The sequence below is a fragment of the Oreochromis niloticus genome, linkage group LG18, assembly GCF_001858045.2.
Source record: "Oreochromis niloticus isolate F11D_XX linkage group LG18, O_niloticus_UMD_NMBU, whole genome shotgun sequence".
NCBI classification, from domain to species: domain Eukaryota; kingdom Metazoa; phylum Chordata; class Actinopteri; order Cichliformes; family Cichlidae; genus Oreochromis; species Oreochromis niloticus.
In genome coordinates this window covers 17,748,222-17,769,750 of record NC_031982.2, presented here as the reverse complement: position 1 = coordinate 17,769,750, position 21,529 = coordinate 17,748,222, and the positions used below count along the sequence as shown (strand labels likewise).

Below are 21,529 nucleotides of genomic sequence, written 5' to 3'. Positions count from 1 at the left end.
TGTTCAATTTATCAATGAACTTGGGTTTTTTTTCAGTCAGTGCGTCATTTTAATTACTCCATCATATTAACTTGTTTTTTGGATTTTTTTGTTATTACTTTAAAAAACAGAAGCAAACAAACAAAAGAAAACGTCAAAGTCCTCATCTTAACTTAGCTTAGCTTACATCTTAATTTTTTAATTCGATGAGAACGTTTTTTCCCCTCTTATGACAGCTGCCGTTTAGATCCAGCTAGAACGATTCAACTGTGTCACCATCATGAAATATGAACAGGCCTCCCCTGCTAACAGTTTCACCACTAGGTGGCGCCAACGTCATACTCAATGATTTACAGCCATTGGCAGAAATTGCAGAATGTTGCTCAAAAAACAAAACAAAAAAACAATGTGAACACAACAGATAAGACAAGTAAACGCACAAAGATTTATAAGTTTTTTATCCCGTATTTCTGCTTTGTGTTAAAGGCATCTCCGACAGTACATACCTGAATCTACTAGCAGCCCTGGATTGTTTCTGTCATCGATTTATAAGCCTGTTTGTAGTTTTTTTTTTTTTTATCTTGCGCGTTTCACTTTTGAAGTAGGTCGTCGAGGAAATCCCGGAAATAGAAATAAACTGCTTTACTTGGACTTTTCCAGCACATTTTCGGTAACTGTTTTGTTTGATACTGGAAGTGAATGGGGGTGTTCCCCCTACACTTTTGTTTCCCGAGTAATTAATTTAGTTATGGAAGTGAAGTCAGTTAAAGATGCCGACACTTTGGGATAGCCTGTGCTGTTAGCTGACCTCTGTGACAGTGTTGTGATTGTTACGGATGGTTGATTAGCCGATTCAGTCATTAACCTGTGTCCTGTGCGCTTTGTTACGGCTTTGTTTGAGCTGTAGGTTTTTTGGTTTTTCCGATGTGACACTGTGAATTCTTCCCAGGGATGGCCACCGCGCCTGAGTACTCACTTCACATGAGGTCGACGGATCTCATTATAAAAGAACCCCTGGATTACGGAGGTTTTGGAGAAGTTTACTTATGTTATCATGTGACGCTGGGACAGGTGGTGTTAAAGACTATGTACACTGGACGTCTGCGCAACGAGTAAGTTGTTGTTGTTGTAGTTGTTGTAATGTGTTACTGCATGTGCTACCCAAGGGTATTCCCCTTCGTCCAATGATAACTTGAATCATGTGTCCCGCGAAGTTTTCCACGCAACCAAGCGAGACACTTTTAGAGCGTGCAGAAAGTATAATAACACAAATGAATACACACGGATGTAAATGAATGTACTCGTTATTACGGTTGTCTATACCAAGGTAGTGTGCTGTGAAAAGGGACACTACCTTGGTATTAAGTCCAACCACTTCCTTTTTGCACAAGGAAATAGAGACAGGTTGATTCAGCTCAATGCCGATGAAGTCCAGCATCCGTTTTTTATATCCGCATATATGAATTAATTATTCTATTAATTATTGACTATTTAGTTGTTTAAAAGTTGTGAAGAATATCTGTTCACTTTTTATTTTTTGAGACAACATTTCAAATGTAGTGCGTTGTCCCCTTAACAGTCTGAATATAAATAAATGCAAAATGTATTTATAATTGTATTTATGTATTTATAAATACAAAATATTAACAGTGATTATAAAAAAATGTTGCTGATACTTTTACTTTGTTTGACCTCTCAGCTTATTGTTTGTATCTCAGATGCACTGTGAGGCACATGCCAATCCAAAGTCTTGCCTCAGTACTTTCAATCAGCTCCACCAAATACCCAATTTTTTTTTTTTACACATTTTTTAAAAATGTTGTCTTTATCTTAATCCTTATCAGTATAAAATGATATATTGATTTTTGTAGCACTAGAAACAGAATCACTGCTCTGGCTTGTCTGTATGATTATAAATGGTAACAGAAAGACAGAATTAAAGACTATATTTCTTACTTATCTGTTACTGCACGCCCACACATGCATAAATATCAGAATTGGGTTATTGAAGTCGGTAAGAATATGCTCACATTGTCCCTTTTACTATGCAAAAGCTTTCTCTTATTACATTTAACAAACTTTCCAGGGAGAGTAAAAAATCACTACTGGAGGAGGGAAAGATCATGGCGAGCCTGAACCACGAGCGAGTGGTCAAGTTGCTGGGTGTGATTATGGAGGATCGAGATTGCTCTCTTGTCATGGAACTCATCCCCAGAGGCAACCTACTGGACATGCTGGAGACCGTTAGTAGGCTTAAATCAATAAATACCTGTAATAAACACAGCTTTTGTGGTTTTCATCTATAGCGTGTAACCTTAAAGAGTTCCACTTTTGTCAGTTTATCATGAACTGAAGCATTATTACACTATAATCTCTCTGTTCTTCAGGTCAGTGTGCCAGTATCTATCAAGGGAAGAATCATCTTAGAGATTTTGGAGGGAATGATGTACCTCACAGAAAAGAATGTCATACACAAGGACATCAAGCCGGAAAACATCTTAGTGGACAAGGATTTTCACATCAAGGTACATTACACTCTCTGGGTCATGACACATGTAGGATTCTGTCTGCTGGCATTCACAGTCATGGTGAAGGATTTCTTGTAGATTGCAGATCTTGGTCTGGCCACCTGCCAAACGTGGAGTAAACTCACCAAGGAGGAATCTCGAAGGAAGAGCCGTATGAGGCAATCGACTGGTGTGAGAGGAGCTGGCACACTGAGCTACATGGCCCCGGAGCACCTGGAGAGTATTCATAATCCCTCCACTGAGAAGTCTGACGTGTACAGTTTTGCCATCGTGGTGTGGGTCATTCTCACAGGGGAAGAGCCATATGCAAGTGAGCTGTGATGTCATGACATGCCAAAGTTTGCCAAAGATTACCAGATGCAGCATATCCTCTTACAGCATGTCATTGCAGCCATTTAAAAAAAGCATCTTTTTATGCCCAGATGCCAGGAGTGAAGACCAAATCAGCCAGTGTGTTCGTAACGGTGACCGACCGGCAGAGGATCTTATTCCAGAGGACACGCCTTCTGAAATAATTCAGCTCATGAAAAGATGCTGGGATCACAATCCTCAGGAACGACCGACTTTTAAAGGTTTCCTTTTTGTGTATTTTAAGCAAAATAGCACTCATTGATGGAACCACGTACACTCATCAGCCATTTCATTAGGTACATTTCCCAGAAATTTTGGTCCATATCAACACGATAGGATCACACAGTTGCTGCAGATCTGTCAGCAGCACATCCAAGATGCAAATCTCCTGTTCCACCACATCCAACAAATGCTCTGTCTGACAGATCTGGCAGTTTGAGTGCAGTGAACTCTGTCTGTGGTCTTATGCTGCTCTAACACATCTGCCACAAGACTCGACTTGTTGCGCATTCAGATGAGATGCTCTTCTGTAATGAGTGGTTATGTGAATTACTCTTGCTGTTGAGTAATTGTTGCCTTCCTGTCAGCTCAAAGCAGTCTGCCCATTGTCCTCTGAGGTCTAGTATCAATAGTATACAATACAATAACAATATTTTCTCTTTTTTAGATCATGTTCTTATGTAAATCTTTGAGTTGGGCGGGTATGAAAATTCCCGTAGATCAGCAGTTTCTGAAATAAACAGACCAGCCGCTTTGGCACCACCAAACACACTAGATTTAAAGTCACTTAAATCATCCTGAGTCTGAACTTCAGCAGGTCATTTTGACCATGTCTACACATCTAAATGCATCGAGTTGCTTGTTGGTGTTCACGAGCAGTTGAATAGATGTAACTAATAAAATGGCCAGTGAGTGTATAAAGTGAATTTAACACTTTTGTTTAAGTTTTATTGAATCGCTTTTCTTTCCTCCTATTTAATGTCTCGCAGAGGCCTACAACATCTTCCGTCCTTTCTACATGGAAAACCTTGAACCACTTGTAGAGAAAGATTTACTTCACCTGAAGGTTGAATTAATGTTTTCTATATGTGATCATTTTTTTAAAATAATCACAGACATTAAGCAGTATTTTAATAAAAACAAATATTATAAATACAGTATAACATATTTTCCTAATGACAGTGTTATTAAAATTTAAGTTTTTTTAATTCTTTTATTTATTCTTGCAGAATTCATACGAAGGCCCAGAGGATCTTGTTGAAAAGATGAAGTCTTTATCAGTGAGCCCTGAAAGTTTTTCAGGAGGTGAGTGTGCTCCGTAAACCCGGTCGTCAGAATAAACCACACTGTATATTTTCTGATGCCCTCCTTTGCATTCTGTGCTCCATTTAATGCTGTTTAGAAATCCTGAAAACATTTGAGCAGCTTTATTGTTTTACTGTCTCTCCTCAACTTGTAGATTGCCCCGCTCCGTTGATAAGTTCAGACAGAAACGTGTCCGTGCCAGTTGAAGCCAGTATCGAGGATCTGCACGGCAACCAATATGAACAATGTGCAGGGCATCTTCAGACAGATGCTAAGGCAAGTAACAGCCCTTCAGAGTTGCAGGAGAAGCTCGATCGGGAGCTTCAGTACCACAAACACGGCAGTTATAACTGTGAGAACCACTCCGATGCTGGCAACTCCTTCCATACCGCAAATCCTTTCCTGCAAAGCAACGTCAGCATTTCGGATTACTCTGCACGGCAACCAGAGCAAGAAAAATCTTCTGTACTTTCCTGGACAAAAGCTGAGCCGTTGCAGCCCACAAACCAGGAAGAGCCTTGGTATCGTCTCCCTGCAGGTGCCTTTGAGACCTCTTCCACACCTACTCCATTCCACTTACCTATCTCTTCGAGCACACCCTCTCTGTCAGCGTTTAACCAGCAACATCCCCACTCCCACTTGGACCGGCAGCAGTCCTGGCCAACTTACCCAGTGTCTGATACGTCTGCCCCTGACCTCACCTCTGGACATCTTTTGACCACTTCAAAGAGTTGCCAGATGCACGATCAGGGTACTATTAAAACATAAGTGTTTGAAGAAATTCTAAATCTAATCCCTGAGGGGTGTTTGCAGCTTTTTGTGTTATCTCCTTGTTTTTGGATCAGTTTTGTTTATGTGTGTTTGTTTTTGTTTTCTGACCAGGATCCCTTTACATTCAGAACGCCAGCGGGATTCAGATTGGAAGCAACAACACAATGAGCATCAGAGGTTATGACCCCTCTCTTAGCTTGTCATCTGTATCTGCTAACAGCTCAACTAACTCTCCCATCAAAGAAGGCATTCAGAAATATGGTAAACCATAACATTTCTGTCTGTTTATGAACTTTTCATGGACTGAAGATCACAAATGCACTTTTAATTTACTAGAGCTGTAGTTGAACACATTGTTGTTGTGATTTTGATTTTTATTGGATCATCTTTCCAAACCCCAGTGATATGTAGTTTTCGGTCACATATGACCATTAGAAACCCATAAGCTTTAATTTGCCCTTCTAAGTTTTTCTGTGGGCAAAAGAAATATTTACAGTGTTACAGTGTTGTGCAAAAGTCTTCAACCACTCTTCATTTCTTTATGGTTTGCTAGAGAAAAATGGTAAATAGGTGCAGAAATGTATTGAAACGTGCAAACATCAAAGGAAATACAGTATATAAGGTACAGTACAAGGTCAGTATTTGGTATTACCATCTTTATTCTTCTGACTGAGCTCTTTTAGGGAAACTTTCTTTCAGTAGTCTTCAGGAGTAGTTCTCCAGGGTTCTCGAAGGACATTCAAAGCTCTTCTTTGGATGTTTACTGCCTTTTCTTCTGTTCTCAAGATGATCCTACACTGCCTTAATCCATGACAGTGTTTTTCTATCCAGGTAGGCCTATGCTGCAGTAATGCAGTGTTTGGGGTCATTGTCATGCTGAAAAATCAGGCGGTTGCAAATTAAGCTGTTGCTTTCCAGATGGTGTTGAATGGCAGATCAAAATCTGATGGTACTTGTTCTAAAACTTTCACATTTTAATTCATCACTCCATTAGAGTGTTGCCATTGGTTTTCAGTCAGTTCTTGTGTAATTTGGAATACCTCGGCCTCATCTTCTGGTTTCCCTTCATTGAGAATGGCTCTAATATATCTCCCAGGTCCTGTGTCAGGCCTCTACTTCAGGTCTGTTTCTTAAGATACTGTTCAGACACTTTTTTAAGGTGTACCACTTCATATTTTGGCCTCCACTTGCCCGGTGTCCTCAAATTACACTGAACATAATGCCAAGATATGCCAAAGTTTTAGAGAATAGGTCTTTAGGAAACATCTTTTTGTGCAAAAATACTGTTTGTTGGCATTTTTCATCAATTCAACTAGAAAAAATTTGAAAAAATAATTTTTTGGAACAGACTGCTAGTAACAAAGAGCCTAGAGATAAAATTTGAAATAAGCTATGTGGAGACACAACACTGGTTCATTCCTTGAGTTATGCATTTAAAGAAAAAAGATTCCTCTGAAAACGGTCAGGTACAAGGAATGCACTGAAAATCTGAAAAAGCAGCCAGTATCCAAAGAAAAACTTAGAAAGACTGCCAGAAAGCCTGGAAAACTATTGATCAAGACCACTTTTTAAAAATTACAGGAAAGTCTGGCTCCTTGGAAGCAAAATACAAATAAAAGAGTGGTGGCTCAAGACTTTTGCACAGTACTGTATTCACCAAAATGCATTTTGTGTGTCCTTGAGTTCTAACAAACATATTGCATTTCCTTCCTCATGAAACTTTTCTTTCTTTTCCTGGATGCAGCATATCCTGTTGCTGCTGGCACCTCTGTAATATATCTATCTTGTGTTTCCGTTAGAGGATCATGCTGTGACGGAGCAGCACCTGGACGTGCTGAGAGAAAACATCGGGACCAAGTGGAAGCGCTGTGCGCGACGTTTGGGTCTGACCAATGTGGATATAGAGACCATAGAGCATGACTGCTATCGTGATGGTCTGCCAGAAATGGTGCACCAGATGCTGGAACGCTGGAAAATGAAGGAGGGCTGTATTGGGTGTACAGTTGGGAAGCTTTGCCGAGCTCTAGACGGAAACATAAAGGTAGATGTCATCCAGAAAATACTGGACATCTGCAATTCGTCTTCCTCACTGGGATAAAACTTACAGCAACTGACGTGTCTCATTCTCTCTGAATGATTTATCATCTACGGTGGCCACAATTATAAACTCTGCTAATGGCTCTGAGCCTGAAGGATCACTTTAGTAGAGGTGGACACACTGAAAACTTATCACCTCATCTGAAATACATTTTTCTGCTTTTCAAAAATGATAAACATAGAGCTTAATGTCAGTCGTTAGGAAATAGTCTTTGACAAGTTACTAAACACTGTTTCGATGAAACTGAATGCCTTTGTGATGGTGATAAGATCCAATTGCATTTTTAAATGGCTATAGCTTCACCTGCCAAGAAGATATTAACTTGGTCGGGTTCATGAAATTTCAATATTGTGGATTTTTGCATTGCTCTATATGTTGACAAGGCTCTAAATATTCATTTCAGGCTAAGGTTTAAATTTGAATATGAACTGTTTTGAGGTTGTTGGGTTTTGGTTGGTATGAAGAAGCCAGTGGGTTTGTGCACATTAACAGAATAATGAATTCATGTACAGGGACTGTCAAATGGTGTGTGGTAAACATTTATTCCAGTCCAACACAAACATAATGACTACAATCACAGAACAGGTAAGGTCAATGAGCCTGTGACAAGCTGAAAACATCAGCAGTCATAAGGAACAATGAAATGCAATTGAAAACGCGTGCTGTCACCAGTAAGCCAAACTGCTACCATTAATCTAATGACGGTAAAGCAAAAGTATGTGTGGGTTGGTGATTAAATTCTTTTAATGTTAATGAAGTGATTCATTCAAACACAATAAGCATTGTGGATTGAAACGTTACTTTCCCTCCGTCAGGATTATAGCATCTTTGCCAAAGACAGAGAGAAGTGTGTCTGCCTAGTTAGAGACAGTATTGAGGGTTTGCATGTCAAATCTCTTTCTTCATCTTCATACAAACTACATTTCAGCATTACAAAAGAACTTCGTGCATGTATGAAAAGTCCTTATATTCACACGTTTCCAAAGCGTAATGTAGTTTTACTTCCAGAATAAACTGTGTATGTGTGTTTCAACGCGACAGTGTGACCTTGAAAAAATCTTGGTTTTTTACATTTTGCACTAATCAATTAAAAACCTCCTTTTTTTTCAAACTTCGAATAATGTTTTAGTTTAGCAGATTCTTCATCATATTCATTACAGCTGTTATCCTCTGACAAATATGTTGATGAAGTTAGTTACTGATAACTAGTCCCGAGCGGTCACTATATCATATGTTTAAAAACAGCAACAGGCTTTAATTTTTAAGTGTGTCATTCTCCAGTGCAGTACTGTGCAAAATTCTTGAGCCACTCTTCATATTGTGCGTCAAAAGAGCCAGACGTTCATGTAATTTTTAAAAATTTGTCCTGAGCTAAAGTTCTCTGGGCTTTCTGAAAGTCTTATTTTGTGTTTCTTTTGCCACGGGCTACTTTTCACTCATTTTCAGTCCAGTCATTGTACCTGACCACTTTCAGAGGAATGTTTTTCTTGTTTTTTAACTCACCTGACGCTGCAGAATGAATAATTCAAGTATAAGAAATGCACCTAACACAAGGGACACATAACAGACACCCTAGGAAAGAAACTATTTTTAGTTGTATCTTTAGGCACATGTGTGTTTTTTACTAGCTGTTTTTTACTAGTTTTTTATAAAATGTTTTTCACATTTTATCTGGATCTGTGAAAAAGACCAAAGATAAAGCAGTTAGACAGGCATAAAATAGTTTTTTGCACCAACGAGGGGATTTCCAAAGAGCAGTTAGCTGAAAACTTATAATATCTCGGTATGATGTGGCATCTGTCCTTAAAAAAATATGAGCAAACTGGATAAATGGAGGACAAACACTGAAGTGGCACGCCTAAAAAATATACATTTACAGCAGATGAATGGGGACAAAAAGGCTGAGGTATGACAAAAACGCAAGAACTGGGTTGAAAATCAGTGGCTCCAAATTTAAAATTTGTGGCTCAAATCAATATGTACCAAGTGAGATGTTTTACAGATGTTTACAGCAATCTATCTCAGTCATGGTTTTAAGATCATTAGAATTGTATAAACTCTGTTTTTGCCTCCTATACTGTATTTCCATGTTTGCACATTTCAGTAAATCGCTCTACACTGTTCTCTTGTTTCTAGCAAAATGTAAAGAATTGAGGGGTGGCTTGAGACTTTTGCACAACACTTTATGTCACAGAAAAACACATTTTCCTTCCAAGTAAATATTGTGTACCGCAGTGTGTGTTTATTTTTCTGTCAGCTTATGCTAAAACTACCCGGTTACATGGTGAGATGTGAAACACAGGTCACTTTCTTAACAATAAAAAATTGTGAGTCAAAGCATTGGACCTGAGTGATCTCTGAGTGAACTGAGCAATCCAGACTATAAAAAGCTAAAAGAAATTCAAACTCATGTTTTGATGGACTTTCTAATGAATTACCGACATGGTGCTAGTGTACTTTTACGACATCAGTCCCTGAAGTCGATGGTTTAGTGATAATGCTCTGAGCTACAAATGCACATATACATACTTATATTACATATAAATGCAGGTTTAGTTTCAGATTTGAAGATGTTTAAATAGTACTCTCAGGGTCGGTAGACTATCTGATTATGTACTTATGTACACAGGTCATAAAAAAGAAACATATATGGGAGGGAGCAAAAAAAAACCAACAACAATATTTTATTTAGATGAAGTTGTTGTAGATTCTTTGGATGACCTCATGTAAAGGAACATCAGCTATGAATCTAAAAACGAAGCTTTATGTAAATGGTCTGTTTGGTCCTGGGTAACTGTCCAGATTCAGATTCATATTAACTTTACAGAACAGATTCAACCACATCCCAACGGTGCTCTACTGGATTGGGATCTGGTGATTATGGAGGTCATTTGAATACAGTGAATTCACTGTCATGTTCAAGAAACCAGCTTGAGATGATCTGGGCTTTTTAACATGGTGCATTATCCTGCTGGATGCAGCCATCAGGAGATGGGTTCACTGTGCTCATAAAGGGATGCACAGTTTTCCATTTTTTAATTTAGGTAAGTGAATTGTAGCCTTTTTCCTGTTCTTAGCTGAAGTGACACACAGTATGATAAGCCCATCTGCTTCAGTGTTCAGAGATTCTCTTCTGCATACCTTGGTTGTAACAAGAGGTTATTTAAGTCACTGTTGCCATAATGTCAGCTCATAGCAGACTGGCTATTCTCCTCTGACAAGGCCTTTTTTCCCCAGAGGACTGCGGCTCACTGGATCCTTTCTCTTTTTCAGACCATTCTCTGTAAACCCTACAGATGGCACCCATCTCTACCATGACACAGTTAAATCACCTGTCTCTCCTATTCTCAAGCTCAGTTTAAACTTCAGCAGGTTGTCTTGACCATGTATTGAATAGCTCCCATGTAACTGGCTTATTGGGTATTTGCATGACAAAGCAGTTGAATACATATACACCTAATGAAGTGGCTCATATACAAGTAAAAAAAAAATATTGTTGCATAAAATATTTTGAGTATTGAGTATTCTCTACTCAGACTGATTTGAAGTTTGTGTTATTGAGATAGACTGTACAATAACTTAAAAACAGTATTCTGCACAAATATTTCATTTTCTAGATCACATACATAGATAGTTCACAAAGCACCATCCACTATTATAGTACCTGCAAGTGGTCAGTGTAAACACTGTTTGTAATGTTACAGTAAAGGAAGTGCTGACTCTCAGTTTCTATCTATACACAGGGGTGTGCTGCTGTGATAAATAATCAAAGGAAAAACAATTACCTTGCAAATCACAGAATACCTTTTATACACAGAGCCATGATTATAAATAGCTTAACTCAATATAGCTATGGGATAACGATACGTAATACATTCATAATAAATGCTTCCCAAACATACTAAAGTAGTATGTTGGACGTGTCATACATACTGAATTTCCAAAGGTCAAACTAAAGTTTTTCTTCTACCTGGAACAAATGACTAATATTTTAATAGTAAAAGGCTGACAGCTATTTGCATAGCACTTCTCTTAGAGTGCATAATTTCACCTTTAACTGGAGAGCACTGTTAGCCAGAAGAATAGTCAAATATGAACACCAAATTCTAGAGATGTAAAGCCTAGAAAATAGAAATGAATTAATGAGGATTTTAAACATTTACAGAGACATTCCACTTGTATTACCTAGCCAATGTGGAATCAAAATGTAGGTGTGTTTTTTCCATCAGTGCTTGGAGGAGTGTTTGAGGTGGAGGAATATTTTAATGCATTTTACATATTTAGCTGCACTGAAACCCAGAGCAACACCTAAAAAGTGCATCGCTATTGACCGAATACCTTCAAAGTATCTGAAACTAATACATTTCCCTGGGAAGTTATTTCAGTTGGTGGAAACCCCCCAAGTAAAGTCATCTGGGCCATGCAGCTTGGCACATTTTTCATGAATAGGAAGAGAAGTTAAAGAAGCATAAATAAATAAATAAATAAATATATGACATGGTTGTTGCTCAAACACTTCAGGTATGTATCATTAATGCCTGAAAATATTGATACAGTTTGTGAATATGCTCAGAAATATAAACAAATATCAGGGCCAGGCCACTTTTGCATGCCTTTGAACCATCTCCAAATTGATACAGAAATTATCCGTTTCTAAAGTTCTTTTCCCCCATGAGGTGGCTATAAGGGATTTCTCTTTTCGGCACTCACTTTTTGCGTCCTGCACGTGCGTTAGAGGAACTGGAATGCCTCGATCCTGTGATAACTCTCCACTGGCAGCTGGCTTAGTGACACCAAATATTTGAGGGCTGTGTTTGAAGCACTCAAACACATCCTTGCCCTTCTCACAGCTCTGACCCTTTAATGTCACTATTGGTGGTTGAGCAGGGGAGTTGGATGAAGCAAAGTGAATGGTCTGTCTTTGGACTGCACGAAGTCTGACCCTGATCTTTGGCTTTAAGCAGCACTTTACTTGGCACTGGCTGCAGATGCAGCCCTTCATAGAGACCTGGCATAGTGCACCCAGATCGCTGCATACCATCCTGCGGAAGTTTGGTCTTAGCATCAGGTAGATGATCGGGTTGTAGATGGTAGAGGACTTTGCAAACATGGCTGGCATGGCAAATGCCATGGGAGGGATGTTTTCGACGTGTCCAAAGGCAGCCCACATGGATACCACAGCATACGGACTCCATGCCGCAAAGAAACCAATGCAGACAGCCACACTCAGCTAGCAGGAGAAAGAACAAGAACAGAAAGTGTAATTCAACATTTCTTTTCACCAAATCCCAATAAAAATAAAAAAAAACAAAACAAACACGACTGTAACACTTGTCACCTTTCCCAACTATCTGAAAAACCTTACCTTATGTCAGACTACTGAATGAAGAAATCACTTAAATACAGGTTGTATCACTTAAATATAATATGTGGGACAAAGTGAAGCAGGCTCAAAGATCCTGAAAGGGTTACAAAGTTCATGATTTAACAATTAGAAAGAGACTGGGAAAAAATGGCATCAATGGGATAGTTCCAAGTTAAAAACCACTACTGACCAAAAGAACAGAAAGACTGTGGGTTGATGAGACAAAAGCTAAGCTTTCTTGAAGGTTTGAGTCTCATTACTGCATAAGAGTAACACAACATGTCAGAAAAGGAAGATAATAACAACAATAAAATTTGGTGGTGGTAGTGTGACGGTCTGTGGCTGTTTTCCTGGACCTGGATGACTTGTTGAAATAGATGGAACCATGAATTCTACTCTATACCAGAAAATCATGAAGGAGAATGTCCAGCCATCTTAAGCAAACTTAGCTTGTGCAGCAGGACATTGATCCAAAACAGCAAGTCCACCTCTGAAGATTTTGGAGTGGCCTAGTCAATGTAAGACTTGGACCCTTTAGCATGACCTTAAGCAGGCTGTTCATGCTTGAAATCCTTCCTGAATTAAAACAGTTTTGCAAAGAAGATTGCTTCACAGCGATGCCAAAAGGCTCATTGCTGACAAGGGTGGCACAGATACACAGATACACATGACAAGGTACATTTGGATAGCTTTCTTCCTTTAATAAATGAAACCATTCATTTAAAAAACAGCGTTTTGTATTTTTTCTGTATTAAAATCTGGTTGATGATCTAAATTTTAGAACATCTAAGTGTCATGGTCCCGGGTCTCTTGGCCCAGTGTTTGAGTTTTCATTTTATATAATTCTGTGTTATTTTTGAGTTCTCTTGTATCCTATGGTTCCTATGTTATTCTGTACAGTATGGTTTATTAGATTTCCCCTCGCATATTTACCCCCTGTGTCTCCCTCTGTGTATCTGAGTTCTTGTGCCTTGTTCCCCTCCTTGTGTTTTATTCCATGTTTCCCCAGCCCGTCGTGTCTGCGCTCTCCCTCGTGCTCCTCAGTGTTCTCTCTCCCCCTCCAGTCTGCGTCTCTGTGTACTTCCTGTTTTACTTTGATAGTCTCCCGTCAGTGTACATCATGTTGTGTTTGCTCTTGCCCTGTCTTGTTATGATTATCAGTGTCAGCTGTGTTCCCCGTGTTCGCCCACGCCCCTCGTTATCCTTCTGTGTATGTCCGCGTCTCCCTCAGTTCCGTGTCGCGTCCTCCCTCATGGTTGTGTGGAATTCTCTGTGTGTTTCCCGAGTGTTTAGCTAACTAGTTCTTCTCAGTTTAGTTTTGTATTGTTTATTTCCCCTTTCTGTAAATAAAGCAGTTTTTTGAGTTACATCCCATTTCCGTGAGTCTGCTTCTGGGTCCTCTCCTGCCTGCACACAGCCGGTTTCATGACACTAAGTATGACAAATATAATATTTTAAAAAACCCCTACAAAATCATGAAGAGAGCAAATACTATTTCACAGCACTGGAAACAAACAGCTATTTGTTGTAAAGACAAATTTGAATAATGGTGTCCTTGGAAGAAAATGAAGACACACTTTTACATTTTGAGATTTTCTCCAATGTGTTTTGTTAGCCTGTGCAATCACTTTGAAACTGCTGGCCCTCCCTGTATTTAATTTTGTGCTTTTGACACCCCCTGCTATTCTCTCCAGACTGTGACGGGAAAAAAAAAATTTAAGAAAAAAGCTGGGTGAGGAGATCTCTACCCCCACATGAACAGTTTGTATTTAAATGCAGAGGCCACAAAGATTTAAAAAGCATTCTTCTCACTCCTCATGATGAGTTTTTTTTTTTTTTTAAATGAATCTCAGATGTTCTTACAGAGAAGAGAATACGATGGTTAATCAGCAAAGGCAGCAGTATCCATCACAGTGAAACCAGAACTTCTCTCTTAATGAGAAACTGCATCATGAGGAGGATATATTGAGGTCACTGTCAATTTCTACAACAAATCGAGGCGAGGAACTCTAAACAGGACTCTTCTCTCTAAGGCAGTGGTTTTATAAGCTACCCATAAACCCCGGCCTTCCCACCAATAACTGGGTGGTCACACTATGCAAGTTTTTTTGTCTTCCTGCACTTTAATTTAAAACTGAAAGTGCAGGTGAAAAAAAACTGCAGGTGAATAAACTGACTAAAACTTTAATTTTCTTACTTATTACTTAGTGATTGGCGAGTACTGTATAATTAATTCAATATAACATATTTAAACACATAAACACACATGTAGCATATTATGGGGACAACATGGTGAAGGAATCCACAGAAGTGTTTAAGTGAAGTTTACCTTAACCCACCTTAACAATAACTATCTGGATGCTGCTCATGTGAGTCGGCCTCAATGCATGTTCCTCCATAGCTCTGCGAGATGCATGCACTGCGACCAGGATTCCTGTGTAGGATGCTAAAATAGCACAGCATGGAAGGATGTAGCAGAAGATGAACAGTGCCACAGTGTAAGATCGTGCTGTGCTGAGTTGATTGGACAGGCGCCAGTCAATGCAACAGGCAGTGCCGTAAGGCTCTGGTCCATACTCCCCCCAGTGGGCCAGTGGGGAGCATGCAAACAGCAGGGCGTAGACCCAAGCGCAGGCAATAAGCAGACGGCCGTGAACAGAGTTAAACCTGTTTCCTGTAAAAACAGACTGTGTTAATAGTTTATGAGATGAAGGAGAATGTGAGTTATTATTTATTTCACTGACACACAACTGCATCTGTGGATCAGTGCATTTTTATACTTTAAATGATGGCATGGTAAATGATGCTTTACCATGTGAAAAATACTCTGTGTGCTCTAAGATGCTTATACTCCATAATCTAGTTCATATACAGCATAGTGCTGAAGAACTGCATCTGAATTCACAAGTGTTTAGCTTTTCCCAATGGCTTTTTTGGACTTCCAAAAAAGGTGTTTTTATTATGTTGCATTCCTTTGCATTCTGCAACTGGCAGAAAGTGATGGGACTACTGTTAAAAGATAACATAAGGCAACCTGAAAGAGTTCAAATTTTTGCAATTTCTACACAGGCTTGTAAGTCATGTCCCCGTCCTTCATTATGAACAGAGATGGGGCAATCATGCCAAACGAAGAGCAGACTATTAAGTCAAAGAAATCCTGCATAAACTGAACCATGTAATAACCTTGTTAACTAAGGGACTCTACTCAAATCCATGCCTTCAAATCTTAGTAAACAAAGTCGCTGAAAGAGCACCTCACGGGAATGCGAGTTCTCCTTCAGGAGGCTAATTATGGCTATTCTCCTTCATTGGCAATGACTTGTTTCTTAAGAAGGGAAAATGGTTAAACATTTTTCAGAGAGAGCTCAGTCCCCAAAGAAGGCTCTGTGCATATCCACAGCATTTTACAGGTCTTTTTTTTATTTTAGTTTGGTGATAAGTAGGCTGTACCAGTTTCACTGGAGTAGTAAAAGTACATTGGGTAATTATACAGACTGCTAATTTCCACACGAGCTCAGGTAGAACATAAAGAGGTTAGGCGACTCATTAAGCTGCAGCAGAAGACAAAAGATGAGCCCTCTAAAGCAATCTAAGTTAGTTAAATGACGAGTGATGTTACGTCAGCCTCATATACTACGCAGATATTATGTCTGTCAGGGACTGAAAATAAAATAAGCACTTATTTAAATATGCAAGGTTAGATATTACAAGTTTAAAGCAATTAATGTGAATATGTCCATTTGTAGGCTCATACTTTAAAATTACTTTTGTCCTACTTTTTTTTAAGGCACTGAAAGAAATGCACTTTTCTGGGATGAGAACCAAATAGAAAACCCGGTTGCACAGTGTTAACCATCATCACAAGCAGTACTTATTGAGCGCAGCCCTTTGACTTGCCACTTAACAAAGAAAAGCTAATGTGCAGTGCTTTACAGAGGGCTCATTTCTTCCCACAGATAAATCAACAATCAGCCACTTGGGGATCTGAGCAAAAACAGCCTCTTTGAAGACTTACCGTAGAGCGGATAACATACTTTCACAAAGCACACCATGCTTAGCAGGGTGAGAGTGGTCAGACTGCAGATGCCAAACAACATGCCACAAAATGCGTATACGGAGCATACTGTTTTCCCATACAGCCACCTGTGTGGGAGGGCAAGGGGGCGTGAGAAAGAGGACAGCTCAAAGCAAAGACATAGCTCAAAGATCAATGATTGAGAAGGAGTAGGCGCCAAGTTTTGTACCTGTGATAGAAACTTGAAGTTATCGCCATGGGGTAGAGGGACAGAGTCAGGCCCAAGTCACTGACAGCAAGGTTGATAATGAAGTACTCAGCGGGTTTCAGGACGTTCTTTTTCTTGTAAGAGATGTACAACAGTGTGCTGTTGCCAAATAGTGAACATACTCCTGCAAAAATAAATCAGAACAAAAACCCTGAATGTGAATCAAATACTGATGGGATGGTGACAATGGGAGGGATTTTGTTTTGGCTTTTCAGAAATTGCCTCATCAAATTCTCTGTCTGTTTAAAACAAGACAAACATATTGGATAATATGTTTTTTGCCTAGAATACATTAGATATGGCTTTTATATCTGTCCAAAAAACATAAGGCCACAAAATAATGTAAATATATGAAGTGAATTAATACAAACAGGACACAAAGGGTGCTATATAAAGTGTACTACAACGAAGCACCAACATGATGTGCTCAAAGTGAATCCATGATGTGAATCTTCCATTCAATCACATCCCAAAGGTGCTCTACTGGATTGAGATCTGATTACAGTGGAGGATATTTCAGCACAGAAAGCTCAGATCATGTTCAAGAAACCAGTTTGACATGATCTGAGCTTTCTGACATGGCAGTTTATCCTCCTGAAAGCAGCCATCAGGAAATGTGCTCATAAGGGGATGGACATAGTCGGCAACAATACTCAGGTACCCTGTGAAGTTTAAACAATGCTCAGTTGGTACTGAGAGGCCCAAGAACAAAAATCTCCCACCCCATTACACCACCTCCAGTATTTAATACAAGGCAGGATGGATGCATGCTTCATGTTCTTTATGCCAAATTGGGACCCATCCATGCCATCTGAATGTTGCAGCGGAAAGCAAGACTTATCAGATCAGGCAGTGTTCCTGTTCTTAGCTGACAGGAGTGACACCTGGTGTGGTCTTCTGCTTCTGTAGCCTATCTGCTTCAAGGTTCAACATGCCGTGTATTCTCCATAAACCATAGAGGTGGTTGTGTGGGTTGTGTCCCAGTAGATCAGCAGTTTGTGAAACACTCAGACTAGCCTGTCCAGCACCAACAACCATGTGACATTCAAAACCATTTAAAACAACTTTCTTCCTCATTCTGATTCTTGGTTTGAGTTTCAGCCATTCATCTTCATCATGCCTACATGCATGAACAAGCACATGAACAGTATCTAATGAAGTGGCCACAAAGTGTATATGTAACTTTCAAAGTATTATAGTTCTACAGAATAATAAGAAACTCACACTTCTACTGTCTTACAGGCATAACACTGTATACTGCTTTTTCATATTTACCTAGCAACATATACAAATACATAGAGTTGCTGATGATTCTCTAAAAATATTAAATGTAGAGTATCTTCATTAATACCAACAAAATCACTGGTTCTACATATATATATATATATATATATATATATATAAACCACACCATGTATGACATCTGTAATACAAACAGTAAATGCAGATGGATGAGTACACAGTGGGTGTGGGTATATATAGGTGGAATTGGAATGCATAACACACAGCAACACAGTTAAAAATAAAAGTGAACTTGCAAGGCTTCGCTGCAGGATGCCTTGCTTCATGCTGCTATTCATTTCAGCTTGAGCAGAACTCAGAGAAAACTCATTGATAGTATTGTAAACTAGATTTAACTCACCAAAAACAGAGTAGACCACGGCCACAGTTATATCCAGTGGTGCCGGTATGCTAGAGTGGAATGCAATGTCTTCATTTAACAACCCCATCTGTAACCAGATTTTAGAAACTTTTCTGTTAACTGTTCTCACATATTGCATGTGCATGTAAAACCTTCAGGATTTGGAAATTTCAGACCTTCTGATTGTGTCTTATCAAAACCTTATCCAAAACTGTAATGTTTTTGTAGAATTTCACATCAAATAATTCAATCTTTCAACATAATAAGTAGATGGTTTTCACACATCACCTTAAAGTAGCTCTTACACTAACTGCTCAGAGCAGACAGGCCCAGGTAGAAAGAGCCATGTGAACACAGGGGAGCTTTTAGCACATTGGACTATTTACTAGATAGCTCCACAGACCACCAGTGATGGAATGGAATCAGGTACATTTACTGTAATGCCATAATGTGAGGTATTGCAGTTTCATAGCGCCTTATACTTACTACCCTACACAGGCAAGTGTACTTTTTATCTCATTATATTCATCTGATTATTTACATATTTCATTATTTCATTTGAAAATAAAAAAATATTCAATACTTTTTAACTATTTTGAAGTATTTCATTAAAACATTGACAATGATTTATATTATAAATGTAAGGTTAATTATACACATGCAATATTCTTCAACTAGAAAAAAGCAGTTTCATATACACATATGGAAATATGTCTTTCATAAGCTTGTGACATAGGGGACTAATAAAACAATAACAAAATGCATGGCTGTGTAATTCCTTTCAGCATCGTGAAATATTTGGAGGACCTGTATATTTACATGCCTGTATAAACTGCCAGTATCATCAGCACTCCCATTTTTCATGCATCCATTCTGCTTCAGCAACCAAAATCAGATAGTGACCGACAGGTCTAAATCAATAGATGAAATCAGGGTCAATAAACAAGTCGTATCAGGAAAATGCACCTCCAACACACCCGTGAACAACACTGCAGAACTTTGTTCTGCGAACCTTAATATGTGCAATTACAAACAATCTACATCAATAATAATAGTGGTTGTGTTCATGCAATCTTGCACGCAACATCCTGATGTTTACTGTTCATGTCAAGAACAACAGTCTGACGCTAGATGGCAGTTGTGCTACAAAAACCTACAGTGTGTAACGTTTAAGGTTTACATCAGGTTATTCGAAAAATAAAATAAAAATAATTAACGTCCATAAACTATTCATTAATTCTTATTTTAATATGAATGCAGTGTCAATACATAATTTGGCGGGTGTATCTTTCTTTTGTGAAACTGCAAGCGGATGGAACACGTGAAAAGACAAATTTAGCGATGGATCAGCAGAGATTCATCACATCCAAAGTACATCAAAATAACACGCCTCCTGCAGCTCAAGTATTGCTCAAGTGATTATTGTCAGTAACAGATCACAGATGTGCCTGAGGCACGGCCGGATAAAAGCAGTAATTATAATCCAGCTCCGTGCGTAAAGGCGCAAACCTCACAGAGGCGCACCGTTATATACGCTTTATTAGCTCGCACAGCTGCAAACCCGTGTTGTTTATCACTGATTTTTTTGAGAGCTTCAAACGATCAAGTCCCACGCATTTACTCACCTAAGAACAGAGCAGAGTTTGCACTGTTAAACTTCTCCATGCTTCCTCCCTTTTTCTCCTCTCAGAGAGAAGGCAGGTGGTTTGAACAGACACAGTTATCTTCATTTACAAGCACTAAGGGTAGTTAATTAGGGTAAATTAGGTAAGTTTAAAGGGAGTGTAGCCTGTAGAATTATATCCATTCATGTTTTTAACCGCAGGGCGGCGGTGGGATGGAGTATGTCCTAGCCGAAATCGAATAAAAGGAAACTGCACCCCTAACGAGTGATGAAAAGCTGAGTGTTGAAAAATCAGCCAGTCTTTCTGTATGAATGTCACCATTTTTCAGTTTCACTTAAACTTTTGCATGCTATTTAAATGCTATTCAAAGAGCATCTAAAGATCGTTCAGCGTCTGTCTCCCAGCCCCGGAGGTCAACCAGTTGCAAATAAACTTTTACAGGTTTGGTGGTTTTCATAACAAATGGAAGTCAACATTGTCACAATTTAGACTTACATTACTGAGAATTTTGTCTTTCGTTTGAGCTAATTACAATACATTTCGTCTTACCTTGCCGAATAAAATTGCCCAAATGTGTGTCCACTAATGTTTGAGCCAATTAAATTCCCATTAAAAAGTTTCGGGCTTCCTTTCACGCACAGTTGCGGAGGCAAAATAATATAGCAGAGATGCTGACTCGTTTCAGCAGCAGTAAGAGCGTCAGCGGCTACAAAACAGCAGGGAGCGTTATCACACAGGCTGGAAATGAGTAGTCAGTGAAACGAGACCAGCTTTATTCACTACAACAGGCTGCAGCGCCAATCTCCAAAACTGCACCAATCAATGACGTCAATACGGTGGGCCCATCGTCAAGGGGGCAAAGGGGGCCACTGGTGCGTCATTAAAGCTGAGCATCTTCCCATATGCAAAAAATAATTTCTCAGTGTAAAAGAAAAAACACTATACTGAGGCAGGTGATGCATCAGCTGGTTAGGTCCAGAGACCGCAAAGGAAAACAGAGTAAGGGGGTGCTAACAGTTTTGCAGCAATATGTTGGGCCATTATTATTAGAATTATATTATATGTTACATCTCCAGCCAGCACACTCTGCACCTGATCTATACAGCACCTCCTGCAGGTGGTGGGCCTACAGGAGGTTGGGCCCATGTCCCTTTTTCGGGATGTGCCAGGTCGGGCTCTATTGACTAAGGACCGGCCATCATACGCTCATTAATGGGCACCCTCCCTGGGCCTGGCTCCAGGGTGGGGCCCTGGTAACCCTATCCTGGGCCCCTCCCTGGGCCTGGCTCCAGCGTGGGGCCCTGGTAACCCTATCCTGGGCATGGTGAACTGTTCCCTGGACCTTTCATTCCTGGGGATTTGTGAATCGTTCTTTGCCTGGTCCCTCACCCAGGACCAATTTGCTATGGGAGACCCTACCATGTGGCAGTTTGCTTGGGTAGGTATCATAGTATCCCCTCGGTTTGCCGCCTGTACATTGGAGTTTTTCCCAGTGGCCGAGACGTTTTATTCCCTGCACCTTTAGGTCAGGGAATGGGTCCTAACTGCCATCTGTGCTTATGCGCTTAACAACAGTTTTGAC

At 39.5% G+C, this 21,529-nt stretch overlaps 2 protein-coding genes across 3 annotated transcripts; one reads left to right on the top strand and one right to left on the bottom strand.

Moving 5' to 3' along the window:
- The first annotated feature begins 491 nt into the window (after positions 1–491).
- ripk1l (receptor (TNFRSF)-interacting serine-threonine kinase 1, like) lies at positions 492–8,070 on the top strand. Of its 2 annotated transcripts, none has more exons than XM_013270708.3 (11): positions 492–649; positions 929–1,091; positions 2,066–2,222; positions 2,367–2,504; positions 2,586–2,817; positions 2,930–3,079; positions 3,848–3,924; positions 4,088–4,163; positions 4,318–4,914; positions 5,046–5,111; positions 6,734–8,070. In XM_013270708.3, exons 2-11 carry the CDS (start codon positions 931–933, stop codon positions 7,030–7,032), a joined length of 1,953 nt encoding a protein of 650 aa, XP_013126162.1. In that variant the 5' UTR covers positions 492–649; positions 929–930; the 3' UTR covers positions 7,033–8,070. The 2 variants fall into 2 exon arrangements, with proteins under 2 accessions (XP_013126162.1, XP_005476427.1); XM_005476370.4 differs by having other exon boundaries at positions 5,046–5,195.
- On the bottom strand, positions 7,928–20,674 carry opn7a (opsin 7, group member a). The gene is made up of 6 exons (XM_003437884.4): positions 20,497–20,674; positions 18,323–18,410; positions 16,642–16,804; positions 16,413–16,540; positions 14,737–15,071; positions 7,928–12,262 (listed from the first exon to the last, which is right to left on the bottom strand). The coding sequence occupies exons 2-6, from the start codon at positions 18,408–18,410 to the stop codon at positions 11,621–11,623; spliced, it is 1,356 nt and encodes a 451-aa protein (XP_003437932.1). The 5' UTR covers positions 20,497–20,674; the 3' UTR covers positions 7,928–11,620.
- Positions 20,675–21,529: the final 855 nt, after the last annotated feature.